The sequence below is a fragment of the Bufo bufo genome, chromosome 1 (assembly GCF_905171765.1).
Source record: "Bufo bufo chromosome 1, aBufBuf1.1, whole genome shotgun sequence".
Classification (NCBI taxonomy): domain Eukaryota; kingdom Metazoa; phylum Chordata; class Amphibia; order Anura; family Bufonidae; genus Bufo; species Bufo bufo.
Genome location: NC_053389.1, coordinates 440,987,324 through 441,009,935, shown reverse-complemented (window position 1 = coordinate 441,009,935; position 22,612 = coordinate 440,987,324). Strand labels below are relative to the sequence as shown.

The 22,612-nt window shown below is 43.3% G+C and overlaps 1 protein-coding gene across 1 annotated transcript in view; it reads left to right on the top strand.

Annotated features, from left to right (window-relative positions):
- Window positions 1-22,612, top strand: part of GNPTAB (N-acetylglucosamine-1-phosphate transferase subunits alpha and beta) — an 89,184-nt gene that overhangs the window by 65,140 nt on the left and 1,432 nt on the right. The window contains exons 15-20 of the mRNA XM_040407648.1: window positions 158-377; window positions 4,789-4,902; window positions 6,121-6,206; window positions 7,693-7,791; window positions 9,396-9,563; window positions 9,646-9,736. Coding sequence (XP_040263582.1) covers window positions 158-377; window positions 4,789-4,902; window positions 6,121-6,206; window positions 7,693-7,791; window positions 9,396-9,563; window positions 9,646-9,736 — 778 coding nt within the window. The remainder of the gene's footprint in view (window positions 1-157; window positions 378-4,788; window positions 4,903-6,120; window positions 6,207-7,692; window positions 7,792-9,395; window positions 9,564-9,645; window positions 9,737-22,612) is intronic.

Here is a 22,612-nt window from a genome sequence, read left to right as displayed (position 1 = left end):
TCACATGGTGCAGCACTGCATGTGGCCTTTGTTTTTGTGGCGCTGTGCTGGTGGGTTGGTCCTTTAAGAAGAGTACGGCATAAAGAAGTTGTGCAGAAGTTGACAAGCACTTTTATACGTTATCCTTTGTGTCATAAGTTTTTCTTTGTCATTGCAGGTATCCAGCAGAGTTTGACAAGACATCTGCCCATAAAGTGCGCCATTCAGAAGACATGCAGTTCGCCTTCTCTTTTTTCTATTATCTAATGAGTGCAATCCAGCCACTAAACATCTCCCAGATTTTCTATGAAGTAGACACTGATGGGTCAGGAGTTCTGTCTGATAGAGAAATACGGACACTGGCTACAAGAATACACCAGTTACCTTTAAGTTTGCAGGTAGTTTTATATATGTGTCTTGATAATATGATGGTATAAGGTTTTTCACTAAACATAAGTACATGCTGCACAGTATTGTTCCCACATGTTGCCTCATTAGCAGTTAGCAGCTAAAGATACCCTGACACACCAATGACACTAGAGATTTTAGAGGGTACTGAAACTTGGCACCAGGATCCGAAACCTAGAACCATATTACTGTCACTTGACTCCTAAGACAGAATCAACAGACTCTTTGCTCTACAGCCAAGCACTACATAACAACACAGTATCACTGACACTTGACATTTTTACACTGAACTCTTCTTATAGAAAATTCTATATTTTGTTTCTTTGCTCCTATTTATAATTGCTTGTAAATACATTTGGTTATATTATGATTTTCTCCAAGTATAAAATTCTATATGGTTTTTAGCATTCTGTTCTTTGTGCGTACACTTATTACATTCAGTCCAGTTTGCAATCACTCACCCCAATACAGATTTATTGTAACTGGGCAGCAGAGTGCTGTTTAGACAGCAAGATCTGCTGTCCGGACATGATAATTTAGGTGCCCAGACATAAAACGATTATTTCCCCCAATGTATGGCACCTTTAACCAAGCAGATTATCAGGAATGAACATTCATCCCCAATAATCTGCAGTGTCAACCCGGCATTAGGTATGGCTTACTTAACACCTTAAGGACTTGGCCATTTTTTGACCAGTGTCACTTTATGTGGTGATAACTTTAAAACGCTTTTACTTATCCAGGGCATTCTGAGATTGTTTTTTCGTCACATATTGTACTTCATAACACTGGTAAAATGGAGTCAAAAAATTTTTATTTATATTTTTTTTTAAATACCAAATTTACCAAACTTTTTGAAGAATTTGCAAATTTCCAGGTTTCAATTTCTCTTTCTATAATACATAGTAATACCTCAAAAAATAGCTATTAGTTTACATTCCCCATATGTCTACTTCATGTTTGGATCATTTTGGAAATGCCATTTTATTTTTTGGGGACGTTACAAGGCTTAGAAGTTTAGATGCAAATCATGAAAATTTTCAGAAATTTTTAAAAACCCACTTTTTAGGGACCAGTTCAGGTCTGAAGTCACTTTGTGAGGCTTACATAATAGAAACCACCCAAAAGTGACCCCATTCTAGAAACTACACCCTCAAGGTATTCAAAACTGATTTTACAAACATTATTAACCCTTTAGGTGTTCCCCAAGAGTTGATGGCAAATGGAGATGAAATTTCTGAATTTCAATTTTTTGACAAATTTTCCATTTTAATCAATTTTTTCCACTAACAAAGCAAGGGTTAACAACCAAACAAAACTCTATATTTATTGCCCTGACTCTGCGGTTTACAGAAACACCCGATATGTGGTCGTACACCACTCTACGGCCCCACGTCAGGGCGTAGAGGGAAAGGAACGCCGTGTGGTTTTTGGAAGGCAGATTTCACTGGACTGGTTTATTTACACCATGTCCCATTTGAAGCCCCCTGATGCACCCCTAGAGTAGAAACTCCAAAAACGTGACCCCATTTTGGAAACTACGGGATAAGGTGGCAGTTTTTTTGGTACTATTTAAGGGTACATATGATTTTTGGTTGCTCTATATTACACTTTTTGTGAAGCAAAGTAACAAAAAATAGAAATTCAGAAATTTCATCTCCATTTGCCATTGACTCTTGTGGAACACTTAAAGGGTTAACAAAGTTTGTAAAATAAGTTTTGAATACCTTGAGGGGTGTAGTTTCTTAAATGGGGTCACTTTTTGGAGTTTCTACTCTAGGGCTGCATCAGGGGGGCTTCAAATGGGACATGGTGTCAAAAAACAAGTCCAGCAAAAACTGCCTTTCAAAATCCATATGGCATTCCTTTCCTTCTGCGCCCTGCTGTGTGCCCGTACAGAGGTTTATGACCACATGGGGTGTTTCTGTAAACTAAAGAATCAGGGCAATAGATATTGAATTTTGTTTGGCTGTTAATCCTTGCTTTGTTACGGGAAAAAATTGATTAAAATGGAAAATTAGCCAAAAAATACCTGTTTTGGCACCGTTTTTATTTTTTATTATTTACAACGTTCATCTGACAGATTAGATCATGTACTATTTTTATAGAGCACATTGTTACGGACGCAGGGATACCTAATATGTTTACTTTTTTAAATTTATTTAGGTTTTACACAATAATATCATTTTTGAAACAAAAAAAATAATTTTAGTGTCTCCAAAGTCTGAGAGCCATATTTTATTTTATTTTTTGGGCGATTGTCTTAGTTAGGGTCTAATTTTTTGCAGGATGAGATGACTGTTTTAATGGTATGATTTTGGGGTGCATATACCTTTTTGATCGCTTGCACTTACACTTTTTGTGATGTAAGGTGACAAAATTATGGCTTTTTTTACGTTGTTCACCTGAGGGGTTAGATCATGTGATATTTTTATAGAGCAGGTTCTTACGGACACGGCAATACCTAATATGTGTACCTTTTTTTATTTATTAAGGTTTTACACAATAATATCATTTTTTAAACCCCAAAAACTTGTTTTAGTGTCTCCATAGTCTGAGAGCCATATTTTTTTTTTTTTTTTTTTGGGCCATTGTCTCATGTAGGGGCTCATTTTTTGCGGGATGAGACGACGGTTTGAATGGTACTATTTTGGCGTACATACGACTTTTTTGATCATTTTTATTACCTTTTTTGGAAGTAAGGTGAGCAAAATTTCAATTTCATATTTTTTTTTTTTATGGCGTTCACCGTGCGGGGAATGTAACATGACCGTTTTATAGATCGGGTCGTTAAGGACGCGGTGATATATAACATGTGTAGGGAATTGAATTTTTTTAATTTTTAATCAGGGATAAATGTGTTTTTTTTATTTTTACTTTTTTTTCACTTTTTTTACATTTTTTTTTTTTTTTTTTTTACCCAGACCCACTTGGTTCTTGAAGATCCAGTGGGTCTGATGTCTGTATAATACAGTACAGTACACTATATAGTGTACTGCACTGTATTTCACTCACACTTTGAACAGATCTCTGCCTTTAGCACAGATCTGCTCAGCACCATGGACAGCAGGATGCCTGAGGGTAGAGAAAAGAAGCTTTACAGGGCTTAGAACAGGTCCTTCTGTGCTGCATCCTAAATAAAGTTTTTTTTTCAGGCTGGAGATATCGATGACCTATCCTCAGGAGAAGTCATCAATATCAGATCAGTGGGGGTCAAAACCAACCACTCCCACCGGATGCAGAAGGATCCCTCCACTGTGTAATAGCCATGCTGGCTTGCTGCAGCTCATCTCCCCTCCACAGTGGATGGAACCTTCTGCTTTCAACTCCGTCCACTGTTCAGTTTTTGGCACCTGCCGCAAATGGCTGATCAGTGGGGGTGTTTGATGTCCGACACCTCAACCCCCCCACTATCAGCTGTTTAAAGGGACTGAGAGGTGAGCACTGTCTCCTCTTCAAAGTTTACTTACAGTGTCCATAAACGCAAACCGCTGTACATATTGTGAGTATTGAAGCTTTTCTCATTTAATTGGTGAACCTTTTTAAGGATATTCCTCCACCTGATTGTAAAGCGCTGCAGCATATGTTAGTGATATATAAATACGCATTAGGCTACTTTCACACCTGCGTTAGGTGTGGATCCGTCTGGTATCTGCACAGACGGATCCGCACCTATAATGCAAACGCTTGTATCTGTTCAGAACGGATCCGGTTGCATTACCATTTTTTATTTTTTTTGTTCATGATAATGCAAACGGATCCGTTTTGACTTACACTAAATGTCAATGGGAGGCGGATCCGTTTTTAATTGCACCATATTGTGTCAGTGAAAACGGATCCGTCCCCATTAACTTACATTATGAGTCAGGACGGATCCGTTTGGCTCCGCATCGTCAGGCGGACATCAAAACGCTACAGAGCGGAATGGAGGCTGAACGGAGGCAAACTGATGCATTCTGAGCGGATCCCTATCCATTCAGAATGCATTGGGGCTGAACTGATCCGTTTTGGGCCGCTTGTGAGAGCCCTGAAACGGATCTCACAAGCGGACCCAGAAACGCCAGTGTGAAAGTAGCCTTATATTGTGTCTTTTATGTATTTTAAGCACAAATTCTTTTTTTTTTTCATGATTGCTTGGTGGCAACAACTACACCCCTAATTTACAGCAACAACTACATCACGTCAGAAATAACAGCACACTTGCGTATACAGCAATTATGGTTGTCACCTGCACAAAGTTGCATCAAAGACTCTTCAGTCACAAGTACAGCCAGTTTGGTCCTTTTTATAGAAATTATGCATGAAATTAGAGACAGAGCTGCATCATTCTTTTTGGAAAAGTAACTGTATTGCGTTTACTGTTTGTGATTATTTCACATTTTTGAAACAATTGTGTTCTAGGATTTGACTGGCTTGGAACATATGCTTATTAACTGCTCCAAAACACTCCAGCTGAACAGCACAGAGGATTTGATTGCTCCAGCAACACAAGAATCGTATTATGATCCAAATTTGGTAAAAAAAAAAACATATTTATTTTGTTTAGTTTTGTGTTTATGTTGTAGTAATTAAAACCAATGGTGTCAATATTTAAAGTGACCCTCCTATTCACCTTGCGAATACTCCTCTTTTTGTCACTGGTGGTTTAGTATTCTTCTGTTTGCGCTGTAATAGAAACCAGCTCTCCCTGCACTGACTTTCTGGTGAGCCTGGGGTGGACGTGTTTATCCACTTCAGCCAATCAGAAGCAGCAAAGCTGTAGGGAGGAGGGGAGAGCCTGAACCAGTGATGAGACAGGGGGTGTGTCTTAGACTCCCCGTAGTCAATGTACGGTAGTTCAACTGTAGTCACGGCTCTGCCCTAATGGATCCGAGGAAAATAGCAGGAAACCATCGTCTATAGGTACTGACTTCCATATCATTTTTAACTCCTGACTGGACAGAAGCCTACACAGAGATCAGGTGTAATGATTTGGTTTAGGCCCCCACATGGTTTTGGCTTTACAATAACTGATGGAAATAACTGAAGTGTGAACTCGGCCTTAGACAGGAGGGCTGACAGGTACTCTTTGAAAGATATATATATATTTTTTTAATGCACTTTAGGGAAGTACCTAGAGCCTATTGATAGGGGTCATCTGACCAGCTGCAGTGGTTTTTTTTCCGGCCAAATACCGGTTTGATTTGCCCAGTAGCAGACCGATTTCTGCTGGACCCAATTATAGTCAATAGGGCCGGCGGGCATTGTGGTAATATCCGGCAATGCCAGATTTAGAGAGCTCCAGCGGGCTGTTCTATGTTGGAAGATCCTGCTGGAACTATAATGCGAGTGTACAGGAAGCCTTACACTTCAAGGGTGCAGTCTAGTTTGGTACATAAGGCTCTAGTATTTTTGTTTGTTTTTTCTTGTTTTTTTCATCTCCGCATTTTAAAAGCAATAACTTTATATAGACCTATAACGGCTTGTTTTATGTGGGACAAGTTGTATTTTTTTTAATGCCACCAATTTAGGGTACCTTTACTGTATTTTTGGTGCAGCACTGTGAAAAAAACAGAGCAATTTCACCATTGTTTGTAGGGTTACGTTATTACGGTGTTCACTGCTCAGTAAAAACTACATTATCTTTAGTCTGCAGATCACTATGATTAAATTATATTTGAAGCAGAACGTTTTGAATGTATCTACACTTTTAGTGTCTATGAATCAAATCTGAGAATGGGTTTTATTTTATAGCCTTCTGTCACTAAGCAGCTGGTAATGAAGTGTAAACCGGTTACAGATCTGATACGGAAGGCATACAAAGATAAGAATAAATACAGGTATGGTGTTCATGTTGCTTTTAGACCGCTTATATGTTCAGTTTCAAGTGACTTAATATTTGGAGGGGTAATGTCATCAGTTATGTCGCAATAAAACCATCTCATCTGAGACGTGTGCTTGACAATTGAACATCATGGACTTGGTCCCATCTTCCTAGGTGCCTGCATTCTTGGGTAAATTACTGTTTTTTAAATTGCAAATTAGCCCCTAGGAGCAACGAGGGAGGTGCCATTGCTCCCAGAGGCTCCATTCACTGCTCTTCATGCTGTGCACCCACCATTGACTGACAGGGTCAGGCATTGATGATATATCCACTCCTGGTCCTGAAGTCTCACAGGAGCCCTTTCAGTGCACGTGCTGGAGAGGGTCTAAACAACCATTTATATGCAGAGAAGTACTGCTTGGGTGGTATCAAGAATAATTGGTCCTATACTATGAAAATGAATCCTGGCTTTTCAACACACAGAAGTAGCATTTCCCTTCTGATCACCATTGATTCATAAGTTTACATAGTTGATACGGTTGAAAAAAGTCCATCAAGTTCAACCAAGGGATATGTGGGGACGCGAATTCCAGAAGGAAGTGAGACTCGGATTTCTACACATTTTCATATGCATTTATGTTTTTTACTTTTAAGAATTTGTCTAAACCCTTTTTAAAACTGTCCACTGTTCCTGCTGTGACCACGTCCTGAGGAAGACTATTCCACAGATTCACCGTTCTTACAGTAAAGAAGCTTTGACGCTTCTGGAGACTGAACATTTCCTTCTCCAGTCGGAGGCAGAGACCCCTTGTCTTTTGGGCACATTTTACATGGAACAGCTTTTTCGCTGTATATTTTGTACGGCCCATTTATATATTTCTATAGGTTAATCATGTCCCCCCTTAGACGTTCTTCTCAAGACTAAATAAATTCAATTCTTTTAATCTTTCTTCATAACTAAGACCCTCCATGCCCCTTATCAGTTTAGTCGCTCTCCTCTGTACTTTTTCCAGCTGCAGTGCATCCTTTCTATGGACTGGTGCTCAGAACTGAACTGCATATTCCAGATAAGGCCGCACCAACGCTTTGTAAAGTGGTAATATTACATCCCTGCCCCACGAGTCCATGCCTCGTTTAATGCATGACAATATCCTGGTGGCCTTAGAAGCAGCTGATTGACATTGTATACTATAATTTAATCTACCATCTGCTTCTCTATAAGTGACTCTCCCAGTGCTACATCATCTAGGACATATGAAGCACAGAGATTATTACTACCAAGATGCATAACTTTACATTTATCCACATTGTACCTCATTTGCCAAGTTGCAAGCTACTATTATAGCAATAAGAGAGATAATGTCTTAAAGATTTTTATGCGGGTCAGATAATGATTGTGATAATATGACATACCCACTGAAATTAAACTGCTTATCTCTGTATGTAAAGTTGTGGCTTTGCAATCATTTTGGTAAATGGTAATGTATTTAATAATGTTTAAGGTTTGAAATTATGGGAGAAGAGGATATTGCATTCAAAATGATACGTACTAATGTATCCCATGTGGTTGGCCAGTTAGATGACATAAGGAAAAACCCACGGTAAGAACATTACTTCTTTTACTATACTAGTGCTTTTGTAATATTAATAAAATATAATTACCAATAATTTTCAAGAAGACCTGCTTGAAGAAAAATATTTAAAGGGTTCTCCTGAATTTTGATATCAATGGAGACTATCCTCAGGAACACCAATCAGCTGTATGAAGAGGCTGTGGCACTAGTGTGAACTCTGTGGCCACTTCCTAGGCCAGTGACATAACATACATTGGTCACATGGCCTAGTCGCAGCTCAAACACATTCAAGTGAATGGGCCTGTGCTACAATACCAAGGCGGTAAGCTGTGAGAAAGCTCATCCTAGCTCCAGCAAGCGTCATGGCTTCCTCAAACAGCTGACAAGTGGGGGTGCTGGGAGTCTGACCCCTGCTGATCTCATATTAATGACCTATCTTAAAGGGGTTATCAGAGACAAAAAAATGTCCCCCATATACCCAGGCCCCTCGCACTAAATCTACTTACCTGGCTAACCACGCTGCTATTGGTCCCCGCACCGCCGCTGCTGCTTCTCCCCGTGCGCTGATGAAAACATCCGGTGTCAGAGGGGAGCATCCCTAACGTCACTCACAATGCTAGAGAGGCTGGTTCCTGTCACCGCCTGCCATTGGCTGGTCTAGCAAAACACGGACAGTACAGACCAAAAGTTTGGACACACCTTCTCATTCAAAGAGTTTTCTTTATTTTCATGACTATGAAGGCATCAAAACTAGGAATAACACATGTGGAATTATATACATAACAAATAAGTGTGAAACAACTGAAAATATGTCATATTCTAGGTTCTTCAAAGTAGCCACCCTTTGCTTTCATTACTGCTTTGCACACTCTTGGCATTTTCTTGATGAGCTTTAAGAGGTAGTCCCCTGAAATGGTTTTCCAACAGTCTTGAAGGAGTTCCCAGAGATGCTTAGCACTTGTTGGCCCTTTTGCTTTCACTCTGCGGTCCAGCTCACCCCAAACCATCTCGATTGGGTTCAGGTCCGGTGACTGTGGAGGCCAGGTCATCTGGCGCAGCACCCCATCACTCTCCTTCATGGTCAAATAGCCCTTACTTTCAAAGTTTCTCAATTTTTCGGCTGACTGACTGACCTTCATTTCTTTTAGTAATGATGGCCACTCGTTTTTCTTTACTTAGCTGCTTTTTTCTTGCCATAATACAATGTGTATCCACCTGACTTCTCCTCAACGCAACTGATGGTCCCAACCCCATTTATAAGGCAAGAAATCCCACTTATTAAACCTGACAGGGCACACCTGTGAAGTGAAGACCATTTCAGGGGACTACCTCTTGAAGCTCATAAAGAGAATGCCAAGAGTGTGCAAAGCAGTAATCAAAGCAACAGGTGGCTACTTTGAAGAAACTAGAATATGACATATTTTCAGTTGTTTCACACTTGTTTGTTATGTATATAATTCCACATGTATTAACTCATAGTTTTGATGCCTTCAGTGTGAATCTACAATTTTCATAGTCATGAAAATAAAGAAAACTCTTTGAATGAGAAGGTGTGTCCAAACTTTTGGTCTGTACTGTATGTATAATGTGTATATGATCTAACTAACAAACAAACATTTTGACTCCCCCAGAAAATTCATCTGCTTGAATGATAACATTAATCACAATCACAAGGATGCCCAAACAGTGAAGGCCGTTCTACGAGACTTCTACGAGTCAATGTTTCCAATTCCTTCTCAGTTTGAATTACCCAGAGAATATCGCAACCGCTTTCTACACATGCACGAGTTACAGGAATGGTAAATTGCTTTTATTTATTTGATGCTAATATGTGAGTATTATAAGAAATGCACTGACGGTGAGAATTGCTATGTTTTCCAGGAGGAGTTATAGAGACAAGTTGAAGTTTTGGACGCACTGCGTCTTGGGAACGTTGATTGTATTTACAGTCATCTCTTTTTTTGCTGAACAGGTAACTTTTTTTAATTTCTTCTTCGTTCTAAGGCCGTTTAGATGGTTAAAGGGATATTCGTGTTGTGACAACTTATCCCCTATGCAGAGGATAGGGGATAACTGTTAGACTGGTGAGAGTACTATCGCTGAAACCCCATTGATCACGAGAACAGAGGCTCTGTACCCCTCAGGACCCTCTGAAATGAACAGTGGCAATGAGTGGCAGGTTGGGCATGTGCACTGCTGCTCCAGTCATCTCTATTGGATTTCCAGAAATAGCTGACCACCATTCCCGTCTGTCTCTGGAACTCCCTAAGAGATGAATGCTGTTGTGCTCATGCTCGACCTGCTGCTCCATTCATTTCAAGGGGCTCTGAGGGGTCCAGGGTCCTGGTTATTGTGATTAGTGAGGGTCCCAGCAGTAGAACCCCCACCAATCTAATAGTTTATCCCCTGTGACAGCGATAACTTGCCACAACCAGAATACCCTTTCATTTCTCATCCGTCTCATTAGGTGACACAGGCATTGACTGTGTATAGCTGTTGCCGCTAGGAGGTGGAAACAAAGTGTAAGGTCCTCCCTCTTCAGCTATATCCCTTCCTGCAGGTACCAAGCTAATCAGTTTTAGCTTAGTGTCTGTAGGAGGCAGACCTTCCTGCGTTGCAGGTCTGCTGATTTGATAAATTTGTCTTTTTTTCTAGCGGGAAGCTCAGGCAGTCCACGTAAAAACTGCCTGCACTCCCACCTAGGAGACGGGAGACCAGGGGGTCACCCAAACCCCCTGCTCGTTCCTGCTCTCTAGAAGAAAAGGAGGACCAGAGGTCCCTGTAAAAACCTCTGTCTGCCACCAGCAAACGCATCGCCACGGCCGCCCCAGTGTGAAAGTCCCCCTCTGTTCCGGTTGTAGCGTCCCTCACCAAGGGGCCAGACACCGAAGGTGGTGATCCGGCTGGAGGTCAAGGGGGGCAGAAGACGTCGAAGAGGTGAGTAGGAGCAGTGCTCCCCTCCACCCTACACTCCAGTAACCCCCTCAGTACCACCTCCAGTGCCCCTCTCCAGGACCCCGGCCAGTATTCCCTCCTCCCCACGTGTGCACTTGGGCAGCAATCTCCTTTAAGGGTTAACATACCTGGGACGCTGCTGCAGCAAGGGGTTCGCTGCTTTCTCGTTTGGAGGGACACAGGCTGGGTAAGTGTTTGTCCCTTATTTGCAGCGCCTAACCTTCCCATTTGCTCATTGGGGTGACAGGGGTGTCATTATGTCTGATCCCAGGCCCCAGGTCCCGAAGCAGGCGGTCCCGTTGGTGCGTCATTTTGCCTGCGCATCAGGTCGCGCAAAATTTCCATCCCCTCAGTCAGACTCCCTCTTCTGTGCGTGTGCTGCGCCGCCATCAAGCGGCTCGGCTCCGGACCCATTGCTTCCTGCTGCCCAACCTACGGAAGAACCGGAATGGGACGCGTTCCCTGTCTATGGTTGTACAGGATGTCTCCAATACCAACAAAGCTATTGTGGATACATTGGGGCATTTGTCAGCAAGGCAGTTCTCTGACCGGTCTGACTCTGGGAATCATGGGGCTCGTGCCCATCGCGGCCGCCCCACAAAACGGGCCAGAACTTCCTCCCCCAAAAGGGGTTCTGTGTCTCCCGTTTCCTCAGCCTCTCCTCCTCCTGCTAGAGAGTTTCACTCCATGTTCTCAGTTGAAAAGGCATGTTCCGAGGAGAGAGGGTCAGATGAGGATGTTGTCTCACCATAACGGTCAGTCGCCCAAACTATCCTCCAATGATGGACTATTTAATTACGGCAGTTATTGAGACGTTGCAGGTTGAAGATACCGGCTCCGTCATCTGCCAGCTTCGGTTTTTTCCTTTTTTAAGGTCCCGTCGCTCCGCACAAATGTTTCCCCAACCACCAGGAGTTTTGATTCCTCTCTCCAAGGAGTGGAATTTTCCAGATACAGTGGTATGCGAAAGTTTGGGCAACCTTGTTAATCGTCATGATTTTCCTTATAAAGTCGTTGGTTGTTATGATAAAAAAATGTCAGTTAAATATATCATATAGGAGACGCACACAGTGATAATTGAGAAGTGAAATTAAGTTTATTGGATTTACAGAAAGTGTGCTATAATTGTTTAACAGAATTAGGCAGGTGCATAAATTTGGGCACCACAAAAAAGAAATGAAATCAATATTTAGTAGATCCTCCTTTTGCAGAAATTACAGCCTCTAAACGCTTCCTGTAGGTTCTCAATGAGACTCTGGATTCTGGTTGAAGGTATTTGGACCATTTCTCTTTACAAAACATCTTTAGTTTCATTCAGGTTTGATGGCTTCCGAGCATGGACAGCTCTCTTTAAGTCACACCACAGATTTTCAATTATATTCAGGTCTGGGTACTGAGATGGCCATTCCAGAATGTTGTACTTGTTCCTCTGCATAAATGCCTTAGTGGATTTTGAGCAGTGTTTAGGGTCGTTGTCTTGTTGAAAGATCCAGCCACGGCGCAGCTTCAGCTTTGTCACTGATTCCTGGACATTGTCTCCAGAATCTGCTGATACTGAGTGGAATCCATGTGTCCCTCAACTTTGACAAGATTCCCAGTCCCTGCACTGGCCAACGCCCCACAGCATGATGGAACCACCACCATATTTTACTGTAGGTAGCAGGTGTTTTTCTTTGGAATGCTGTGTTCTTTTTCCTCCATGCATAACGCCCCTTGTTATGGCCAAATAAACTCAATTTTAGTTTCATCAGTCCACATCACCTTATTGCAAAATGAAGCTGGCTTGTCCAAATGTGCTTTAGCCCACCTCAAGCGGCAGTTTTTGTGCTGTGGGCGGAGAAAAGGCTTCCTCTGCATCACTCTCACATACAGCATCTCCTTGTGTAAAAGTGCGCGCCGAATGGTTGAACGATGGCACAGTGACTCCATCTGCAGCAAGATGATGTTGTAGGGTCGTTGGTGGCTGGTCTGTGGGTTGACTCTGACTGTTGCTCACCATTCGTTGCTTCTGTCTATCCGAGATTTTTCTTGTCTGCCACTTCGAGCCTTAACTTGAACTGAGCCTGTGGTCTTCCATTTCCTCAATATGTTCCTAACTGTGGAAACAGACAGCTGAAATCTCTGAGACACCTTTCTGTATCCTTCCCCTAAACCATGATGGTGAACAATCTTTGTCTTCAGGTTCATTTGAGAGTTGTTTTTGAGACCCCCATGTTGCTACTCTTCAGAGAAAATTAAAAGAGGAGGGAAACTTACAATTGACCCCCTTAAATACTCTTTCTCATAATTGGATTCACCTGTGTATGTAGGTCAGGGTCACTTGGCTTACCAAGCCAATTTTGAGTTCCAATAATTTAGTTCTAAAGGTTTGGAATCAATAAAATGACAACAGTGCCAAATTTATGCACCTGCCTAATTGTGTTTAAACAATTATAGCACACTTTTCTGTAAATCCAATAAACTTCATTTCACTTCTCAAATATCACTGTGTGTGTCTCCTATATGATAAATTTAACTGACATTTTTATCGTAACAACCAACGATTTTATACAGGAAAATCATGACGATTAACAAGGTTGCCAAACTTTCGCATCCCACTGTAGACTATTTTATGTTGCCAAAATGCTTTAACGTCTTTTACCTTTTCCGGAGGATATTGACTAAGAAATGGTCGGCTTCCACCTATAGTGGACCCGGCCAGTTTCCCGCTTGGCTAAACATACTACCTTGCCAATGGCGGATAGGGCTTCTTTTTCTGATATCAAAGATAAGAAGCTGGAAGGGTTTGCAAAATCTGCCTTTGAAGCGTGGGCACAGCGCTACAGCCGGTGTTTGCCTCTACATGGGTGAGCAAGGCTATGGGGGAGGTGGGCAAATAACTTGCGTCAGGGTCTTGAGTCGGGAGTCCCCTCGGAGGAACTTGCAGATGTGGCCCTTGCAGCTCCTCGCAAGCCAGTGGCATATATTTGTGAAGCATCTTTGGACGCGGCCCAAAGTTTATGGCACGCCTCGTCAGCCCTGTTGGTGGCTATTCGCCGTACCCTTATGGCTCTGATGCTGGGCGGCAGATAATGCTTCAAAGCGAGCCCCTGACGGCCCTCCATTAACTGGCAGGCAGACTTTTTGGGTAAGCGCCTGGAATGAGATCATTTAGGACGCTACAGGTGGTAAAAGCACCCATTTACCTCAGAACCGGGGCGGTCTAATAAGGCAAAAAAGCAGAAGCCTTTTTTTTTTTCGTCCCTTTAGGAGTTTTTCCGGCCCCAAGGGAGCATCCGATAAGTCAGCCGCAGGCCAGAAGCGCAAGCCTTCCTTCAAGCCGCGGCCTTCCTGGCATTCCTGTCAACAGGGCTCCCAGTCCTTTAACCCAAAGAGCTCCGCTGCATGGCAGTCGGCTCCCGGCGCCCTCCTTTTGGGTGGGCGGCCGGCTTTATGTGTTTCGGCATGTTTGGCTGGCTCATGCCTCAGATGCGTGGGTGAGGGAGGTCATTGCAGAGGGCTACAAGCTGGATTTCAAATCCTCCCCTCCGTCACGTTTTTTTCGGTCGTCTCTTCCGGCCTCTCCTGCAGCCGCAGATTCTTTTTTTCTGGCAATTCACACGCTGCTGCAGCAAGGTGTGATTGTTCCGGTCCCTGCGCAAGACCGTTTTCAGGGGTTTTACTCCAATCTCTTTGTGGTTCCCAAAAAAGAGGGGACGGTCCGTCCCGTTCTAGACCTCAAGGCGCTCAACCGATTCCTTAGTGTCCGCAGATTCCCGATGGAGTCACTGAGGTCGGTCATTGCGTCCATAGAACCGGGGGGAGTACCTGTCCTCGATAGACATCAAGGAGGCTTATCTTCACGTCCCCATATGTGTCAGTCATCAGAGGTTTCTCTGTTTCGCAGTAGGTCCATTTCACTACCAATTTGTATCCCTCCTGTTTGGCCTAGCCACGGCTCCCAGGGTCTTTACAAAGGTTCTGGCGGTTCCTGCTCAAAGAAAAAGGGGGTCAGGTCAGCACATCCCAAAGCGCAGGGGCACGTTGCTATGGCTGAGAACAAGACTGTTAAACAAAACATGCAATGCAACAGCTCACTGCAAACCAAATAAAGTACAAAAATTGCATCATAATTGCAAATGCTATACTAATAAGTTAGAGTATGCTTGGCAAATCGTTTTATACCAAAATTATTTGAGCCCGTCTGCCGCACGTCAGGCGATCTCTAGTTAGACGGGTTCCTAACACTAAATTTACCTGTTATGTGCCATGACGGCTATCGTATAAATCAGAAAGTGCAGGTTCCACATGCATGCTGAATCCGCCTGAATTTCTGTCATTTTTGGTGTCATTGTCCTGCTCCATGCCAGGGGGATTGTGGCGATCCCATACTTAGACGACATCCTGGTGAAAGGGTCTGTCGTTCCAAGGGACGGCAGACAGCTGAGCATAGACCTGACACCCTGGAGCGCTTCGGATGGATCGTGAACAGACTGAAGTCTTGTCTTTATCCATTGCAGCGAATGACTTATCTGTGCATGGTACTGGACATTTTTCAGACCAAGGTGTTCTAGCCTCCGGAAAAACTATCCGCTCTCCGTCTTCAGATTCACTCATTGTTGCGGCCAGCTCGATTCCCATTCGTCGCTGCATGCGGGCTCTGGGGCACATGGTTTCTGCTTTCGAAGCAGTTGCCTATGCTCAGTTCCATACCAGAGCGCTTCAGCGAGCCATTCTGTCCAGCTAGGATTGCTCCCCAGACTCCTTGATCGGCCAATGCGTCCCCTTGCCCCAGTGCGCCGGGCCCTTAGAGGGGTGGATGGCCTCTCCGATGTTGACATCGGGCGTTCGTTTCTCCCTCTCCGTTGGAGGGTGTTAACAACGGACACAAGCCTCAGGGGGTGGGGGGGAGTGTTGAAAAACTCTCGGTCCAGGGGTTTGGTCAACCGAGGAGTGCTCCCTTCCAATCAATGTTGCTGGAGTTGAGGGCGATTCGGCTCTCTGCAACACTGGGGCGATCATCTCAGGGGTTGTCCAGTGCGGTGTGCAGTCCGACAACTCCACGGCGGTGGCATACATCAATCATCAGGGCGGCACCCGGAGCCCAAAAGTCATGGATGAGACGGCACTGATTTTCAGCTTGGCGGAAGAAACAGGTTTCGGCGCTATCGGCAGTTTCACATTCCAGGGGTAGACAATTAGATCGCTGACTTTCTCAGCCTGGAGCATCTCGATCCTGGCCAGCGTGCTCTTCACCCACAGGTCTTTCGGGACATCTGCAAGAAGTGGGGTCAGCCGGATGTGGATCTCATGGCCTCACGCTTCAACAACAAGGTCGAGGACTTTGTCGCACGTTCCAGGGCCCCCTGGGCCTTGGCATGAAATGCACCGGTGATCCCATGGAGTCGGTTCACGTTTCCTTACGTGTTCCCCGCCTCTTCCTCATTCCGCGGCTTCTCCGGAAGATCAGGTCCGAGGGATTGCCGTCATTCTCGTTGCCCCAGATTGGCCACGCAGGGTGTGGCATGCGTCCCTTTCTACTAAGGTCTGAAAGGGAAGAGATTTAAATAAATAATGTTTTGCCGAATCCTTTCCCATAAAACTATATAGCAATCTGCTCAGCTACTCCTGCTCTATAACATGCTGCCTACATTTTCATGCTGCCAGGTTCCCTTTAAAACCTTAAAGGGACACTGACAGGCCAAATCAGCATATATAGTTATATATATGACATTACAGGTCTTATACAGTATATTAAAAGCATCTAAGTATCCCCCCTGTCCACCTTCTAAATACCGAAATATAAAGTTTATATAACCTGCCTGTCTCGTCACCAATCTGCCCAAGGGGCGGCGTTTCATCTTAAAATGCGCCCAGCCAGCCCGCTCCCAACTGCCGTTCTGAAGCCCCGCCCAGCTCATCAATATTCACTTCGCTGGGCGGCGGCTACAACTCTCCCCAGTCACCATCCTGCGCATGGGCAGATTTGACATGAACGATGCCAGGAGGATTCAATTGCCCATGCGCAGGATCGTGACTGGGGAGAGTTGTAGCCGCCGCCCAGCGAAGTGAATATTGATGAGATGGGCGGGGCTTCAGGCAGGTTATAAAACTTTATTTTTTCGGTATTTATAAGGTGGACAGGGGAGATACTTAGATGCTTTAATAGACTGTATAAGACCTGTAATGTCATAGTATAAACTATATATGCTGATTTGGCCTGTCAGTGTCCCTTTAAGTATAGGGCACATTTTTAGTTTTGCATTTTCGTTTTTTCCTTCCTACGTTCTATAGCCATAAATTTTTTAATTTTCCGCTCGTATAGCCATATCAGAGAATATTTTTGCTGTATATGTTGAGGGAAGCATTTAATATATAATATGTTGGAAAATTGGAAAAAAAAATATTTTGTGGGGTTAAATTGAAAAAAAATATATACTTCAATTCCACCAAGGTTTTTGAGGGTTTTTACATCACAGGGTTCACTGTGCGCTAAAAATGACATGACGTCCTTATTCTGTGGCTCAATTACGAACATGGCGAGCTCAAAATAGTAGTTTTGTTTTTTTGTTAACCTCCTCAGGACCGCGTACGCAGGATGCGTCTTTGCGGCGGTCCTGTTGTTCTGGGTGGACGCGCCGGTGCGTCCTCTCGCGAGACGCGAGATTTCCTGTGAACGCTGCGCACACAGGCGCGCGCGTCACAGGATCGGAAGGTAAGCGAGTGGATCTCCAGCCTGCCAGCGGCGATCGTTCGCTGGCAGGCTGGAGATGTGATTTTTTTAACCCCTAACAGGTATATTAGACGCTGTTTTGATAACGCGTCTAATATACGTGCTAACACCTGGTCCTCTGGTGGTCCCCCTTTGTTTGGATCGACCACCAGAGGACACAGGCAGCTCAGTAATATGTTGCACCAAGCACCACTACACAACACCCCCCCCCCCCCCCCCCACCCCCCCCCCCGTCACTTATTAACCCCTTATTAGCCCTTGATCACCCTGATCACCCCATATAGACTCCCTGATCACCCCCCTGTCATTGATTACCCCCCTGTCATTGTTCACCCCCCTGTAAAGCTCCATTCAGATGTCCGCATTGATTTTTACGGATCCACTGATAGACTGATCGGATCCGTAAAAATCATACGGACGTCTGAATGCAGCCTTACAGGGGAGTGATCAATGACTGTGGTGATCACCCCATATAGACTCCCTGATCACCCCCCTGTCATGATTACCCCCTGTCATTGATCACCCCCCTGTAAAGCTCCATTCAGATGTCGCATGATTTTACGGATCCACTGATAGACTGATCGGATCCGTAAAAATCATACGGACGTCTGAATGGAGCCTTACAGGGGAGTGATCAATGACTGTGGTGATCACCCCATATAGACTCCCTGATCACCCCCCTGTCATTGATTACCCCTCTGTCATTGATCACCCCCCTGTAAAGCTCCATTCAGATGTCCGCATGATTTTTACGGATCCACTGATAGACTGATCGGATCCGTAAAAAATCATACGGACATCTGATGCAGCCTACAGGGGAGGATCAATGACGGAGGTGATCACCCCATATAGACTCCTGATCACCCCCCTGTCATTGATTACCCCTCTGTCATTGATCACCCCCTGTAAAGCTCCATTCAGATGTCGCATGATTTTACGGGATCCACTGATAGACTGATCGGATCCGTAAAAATCATACGGGACGTCTGAATGCAGCCTTACAGGGGGGTGATCAATGACAGTTGGGTGATCACCCCATATAGGACTCCCTGATCACCCCCCATGTCATTGATCCCCCCCCCCTGTAAGGCTGCATTCAGTCTTTTTTTTGGCCCAAGTTTAGCGGAATTTTTTTTTTTTTTCTTACAAAGTCTCATATTCCACTAACTTGTGACAAAAAATAAAATCTCACATGAACTCACCATACCCCATCACGGAATCCAAATGCGTAAAATTTTTAGACATTTATATTCCAGACTTCTTCTCACGCTTTAGGGCCCCTAGAATGCCAGGGCAGTATAAATACCCCACATGTGACCCCATTTCGGAAAGAAGACACCCCCAGGTATTCCGTGAGGGGCATATTGAGTCCATGAAAGATTGAAATTTTTGTCCCAAGTTAGCGGAACGGGAGACTTTGTGAGAAAAAAATAAAAAATATCTATTTCCGCTAACTGTGCCAAAAAAAATAAATTTCTAAGAACTCGCCATGCCCCTCATTGAATACTTTGGGGTGTCTTCTTTCCAAAATGGGGTCACATGTGGGGTATTTATACTGCCCTGGCATTCTAGGGCCCCAAAGCGTGAGAAGAAGTCTGGTATGCCAAATGTCTAAAAATGCCCTCCTAAAAGGAATTTGGGCCCCTTTGCGCATCTAGGCTGCAAAAAAGTGTCACACATCTGTATGGCCGTACTCAGGAGATTGGGCAATGTGTTTTGGGGTGTCATTTTACATATACCCATGCTGGTTGAGATAAATATCTTGTCAAATGCCAACTTTGTATAAAAAAATGGAAAAAGTTGTCTTTTGCCAAGATATCTCTCTCACCCAGCATGGTATATGTAAAAAGACACCCCAAAACACATTCCCCAACGTCTCCTGAATACTGCGATACCAGATGTGTGACACTTTTTTGCAGCCTAGGTGGGCAAAGGGGCCCACATTCCAAAGAGCACCTTTCGGATTCACTGTCATTTACCTACTTACCACACATTAGGGCCCCTGGAAAATGGCCAGGGCAGTATAACTACCCCCACAATAGACCCCATTTGGAAAGAAGACACCCCAAGGTATTCCGTGAGGGGCATGGCGAGTTTCCTAGAATTTTTATTTTTGTCACAAGTTAGTGGTAAAGATGATTTTTCTTTTTTTTAATATTTTTTTTTCATACAAAGTCTCATATTCCACTAACTTGTGAGCAAAAAATTAAAAACTTCCATGAACTCCCTATGCCCATCAGCGAATACCTTGGGGTCTCTTCTTTCCAAAATGGGGTCACATGTGGGTAGTTATACTGCCCTGGCATTCTAGGGGCCCAAATGTGTGGTAAGGAGTTTGAAATCAAATTCTGTAAAAAATGACGAGTGAAATCCGAAAGTGCTCTTTGGAATATGGGCCCCATTTGCCCACCTAGGGCTGCTAAAAAGTGTCACCATCTGGTATCTCCGTACCAGTAGTAGGTGGGGAATTGTTTTGGGGTGTCATTTTACATATACCCATGCTGGGTGAGAGAAATATCTTGGCAAAAGACAACTTTTCCCATTTTTTTTATACAAATTGGCATTTGACCAAGATATTTATCTCACCCAGCATGGGTATATGTAAAAATGACACCCCAAAACACATTCCCCAACTTCTACTGTAATACGGAGATACCAGATGTGTGACACTTTTTTGTCAGCCTAGGTGGGCAAAGGGGCCCACATCCAAAGAGCACCTTTCGGATTTCACTCGTCATTTTTTACAGAAGTTGATTTCAAACTCCTTACCACACATTTGGGGCCCCTATAATGCCAGGGCAGTAATAACTACCCGCCACAAGTGACCCCATTTGGAAAGAAGAGACCCCAAGGTATTCGCTGATAGGGCATAGTGAGTTCATGGAAGTTTTTATTTTTTGTCATAAGTTAGTGGAATATGAAGACTTGATTAAGAAAAAAAAAAAAAAAAAATCAGCATTTCCACTAACTTGCGACAAAAAATAAAAAATTCTAGTACTCGCCATGCCCCTCACGGAATACCTTGGGGGTTCTTCTTTCCAAAATGGGGTCACTTGTGGGGTAGTTATACTGCCCTGGCATTCTAGGGGCCCAAATGTTGTGGTAAGAGTTTGAAATCAATTCTGTAAAAAATGACCTGTGAAATCCGAAAGGTGCTGTTTGGAATATGGCCCCTTTGCCCACCTAGGCTGCAAAAAAAGTGTCACACATCTGTATCTCTGTATTCAGGAGAATTTGAGGAATGTGTTTTTGGGGTGTCTTTTACATATACCCATGCTGGGTGAGATAAATATCTTTGGTCAAATGCCAACTTTGTATAAAAAAAAGGGAAAAGTTGTATTTTGCCAAGATATTTCTCTCACCCAGCATGGGGTATATGTAAAATGACACCCCAAAACACATTCCCCACCTTCTCCTGAGTACAGAGATACCAGATGTGTGACACTTTTTTGCAGCCTAGGTGGGCAAAGGGGCCCATATTCCAAAGAGCACCTTTCGGATTTCACAGGTCATTTTTTACAGAATTTGATTTCAAACTCCTTACCACACATTTGGGCCCCTAGAATGCCAGGCAGTATAACTACCCCAACAAGTGACCCCATTTGGAAAGAAGAGACCCCAAGGTATTTCGTGATGGCATAGTGAGTTCATGGAAGTTTTTATTTTTTGTCACAAGTTAGTGGAATATGAGACTTTGTAATAAAAAAAAAAATAAAAAAAGAAAAAAATCATATTTTTCCGCTAACTTGTGACAAAAAATAAAAAGTTCTATGAACCTCACTATGCCCATCAGCGAATACCTTAGGGTGTGTACTTTCCGAAATGGGGTCATTTGTGGGGTGTTTGTACTGTCTGGCCATTGTAGAACCTCAGGAAACATGACAGGTGCTCAGAAAGTCAGAGCTGCTTCAAAAAGGGAAATTCACATTTTTGTACCATAGTTTGTAAACGCTATAACTTTTACCCAAACCATTTTTTTTTTACCCAAACATTTTTTTTTATCAAAGACATGTAGAACAATAAATTTAGAGCAAAATTTATATATGGATGTCGTTTTTTTGCAAAATTGTACAACTGAAAGTGAAAAATGTCATTTTTTTGCAAAAAAATCGTTAAATTCGATTAATAACAAAAAAAGTAAAAATGTCAGCAGCAATGAAATACCACCTTAATGAAAGCTCTATTAGTGAAAGAAAAGGAGGTAAAATTCATTTGGGTGGTAAGTTGCATGACCGAGCAATAAACGGTGAAAGTAGTGTAGGTCAGAAGTGTAAAAAGTGGCCCTGGTCTTTCAGGGTGTTTTAAGCACTGGGGGCTGAGGTGGTTAAATAAACTTTGAAAAAAAAATCTAACATTTTTTGCACCGCCATTATCTGACAGCCATAACTTTTTATATTTCTGTCCACAGAGCTGTATGAAGGCTTTTTTTTGCAGGATGAACTGTTGTTTTTTACTGGTACCATTTTTGTGGCACGTATGACTTTGATCACTGTTAGTCAATTCTTTTTTTTGGGGGGGCGACGACTAAAAAAAACTTTTTCATTTTTTTCCAATGTGACGTTCGCTGCACATTTTCAGATCTGGTGATACCTGATATGTTTATTGTTTATATATTTTTATATGGAAAATTTGGAAAGAGGGTTCATTTCAACTTTAAAAATAAAATTATTTATTTAACTTTTTAATTTTATAATAATAATTTTTTAACCCCCTTAGGGGGCTAGAACCTGGGATCTTTTATTTCCTTGCCCCATTCACCATAATAGAGATTCTATTAGGCTGAATGGGATTTTGGCACGCTCTCTGCTTAGCTGTGCTTTGTGCACAGCTTAGCAGGTAGGTTACTATGACAGCCCTGGGAAGTTCCAGAAGTGTCCAGGCTTCCATTGTAACCGATCATAGCCCCTGCGGGGGGCTCCAATTAGAAGCCAGAAGGTGCCACAGATGCTGTGATCACTGTTGATCCTGAAAGGTTACATGGCGGTTAAATTGCGGGGATCACCATTCCCTGTCATTGCGGCTGGGTGACTGCTGTATTATACAACCGGTATCTGCCACATATGGAGCGGGCTGACTGGAGCAGCCCGCTCCATACATTCCATCACCCACCGTTGACGCAACAGTACACCATGGTGGCTGAGGGGGTTAAAGGGATTGTTGCTGTTTCAGGATACTGATAGG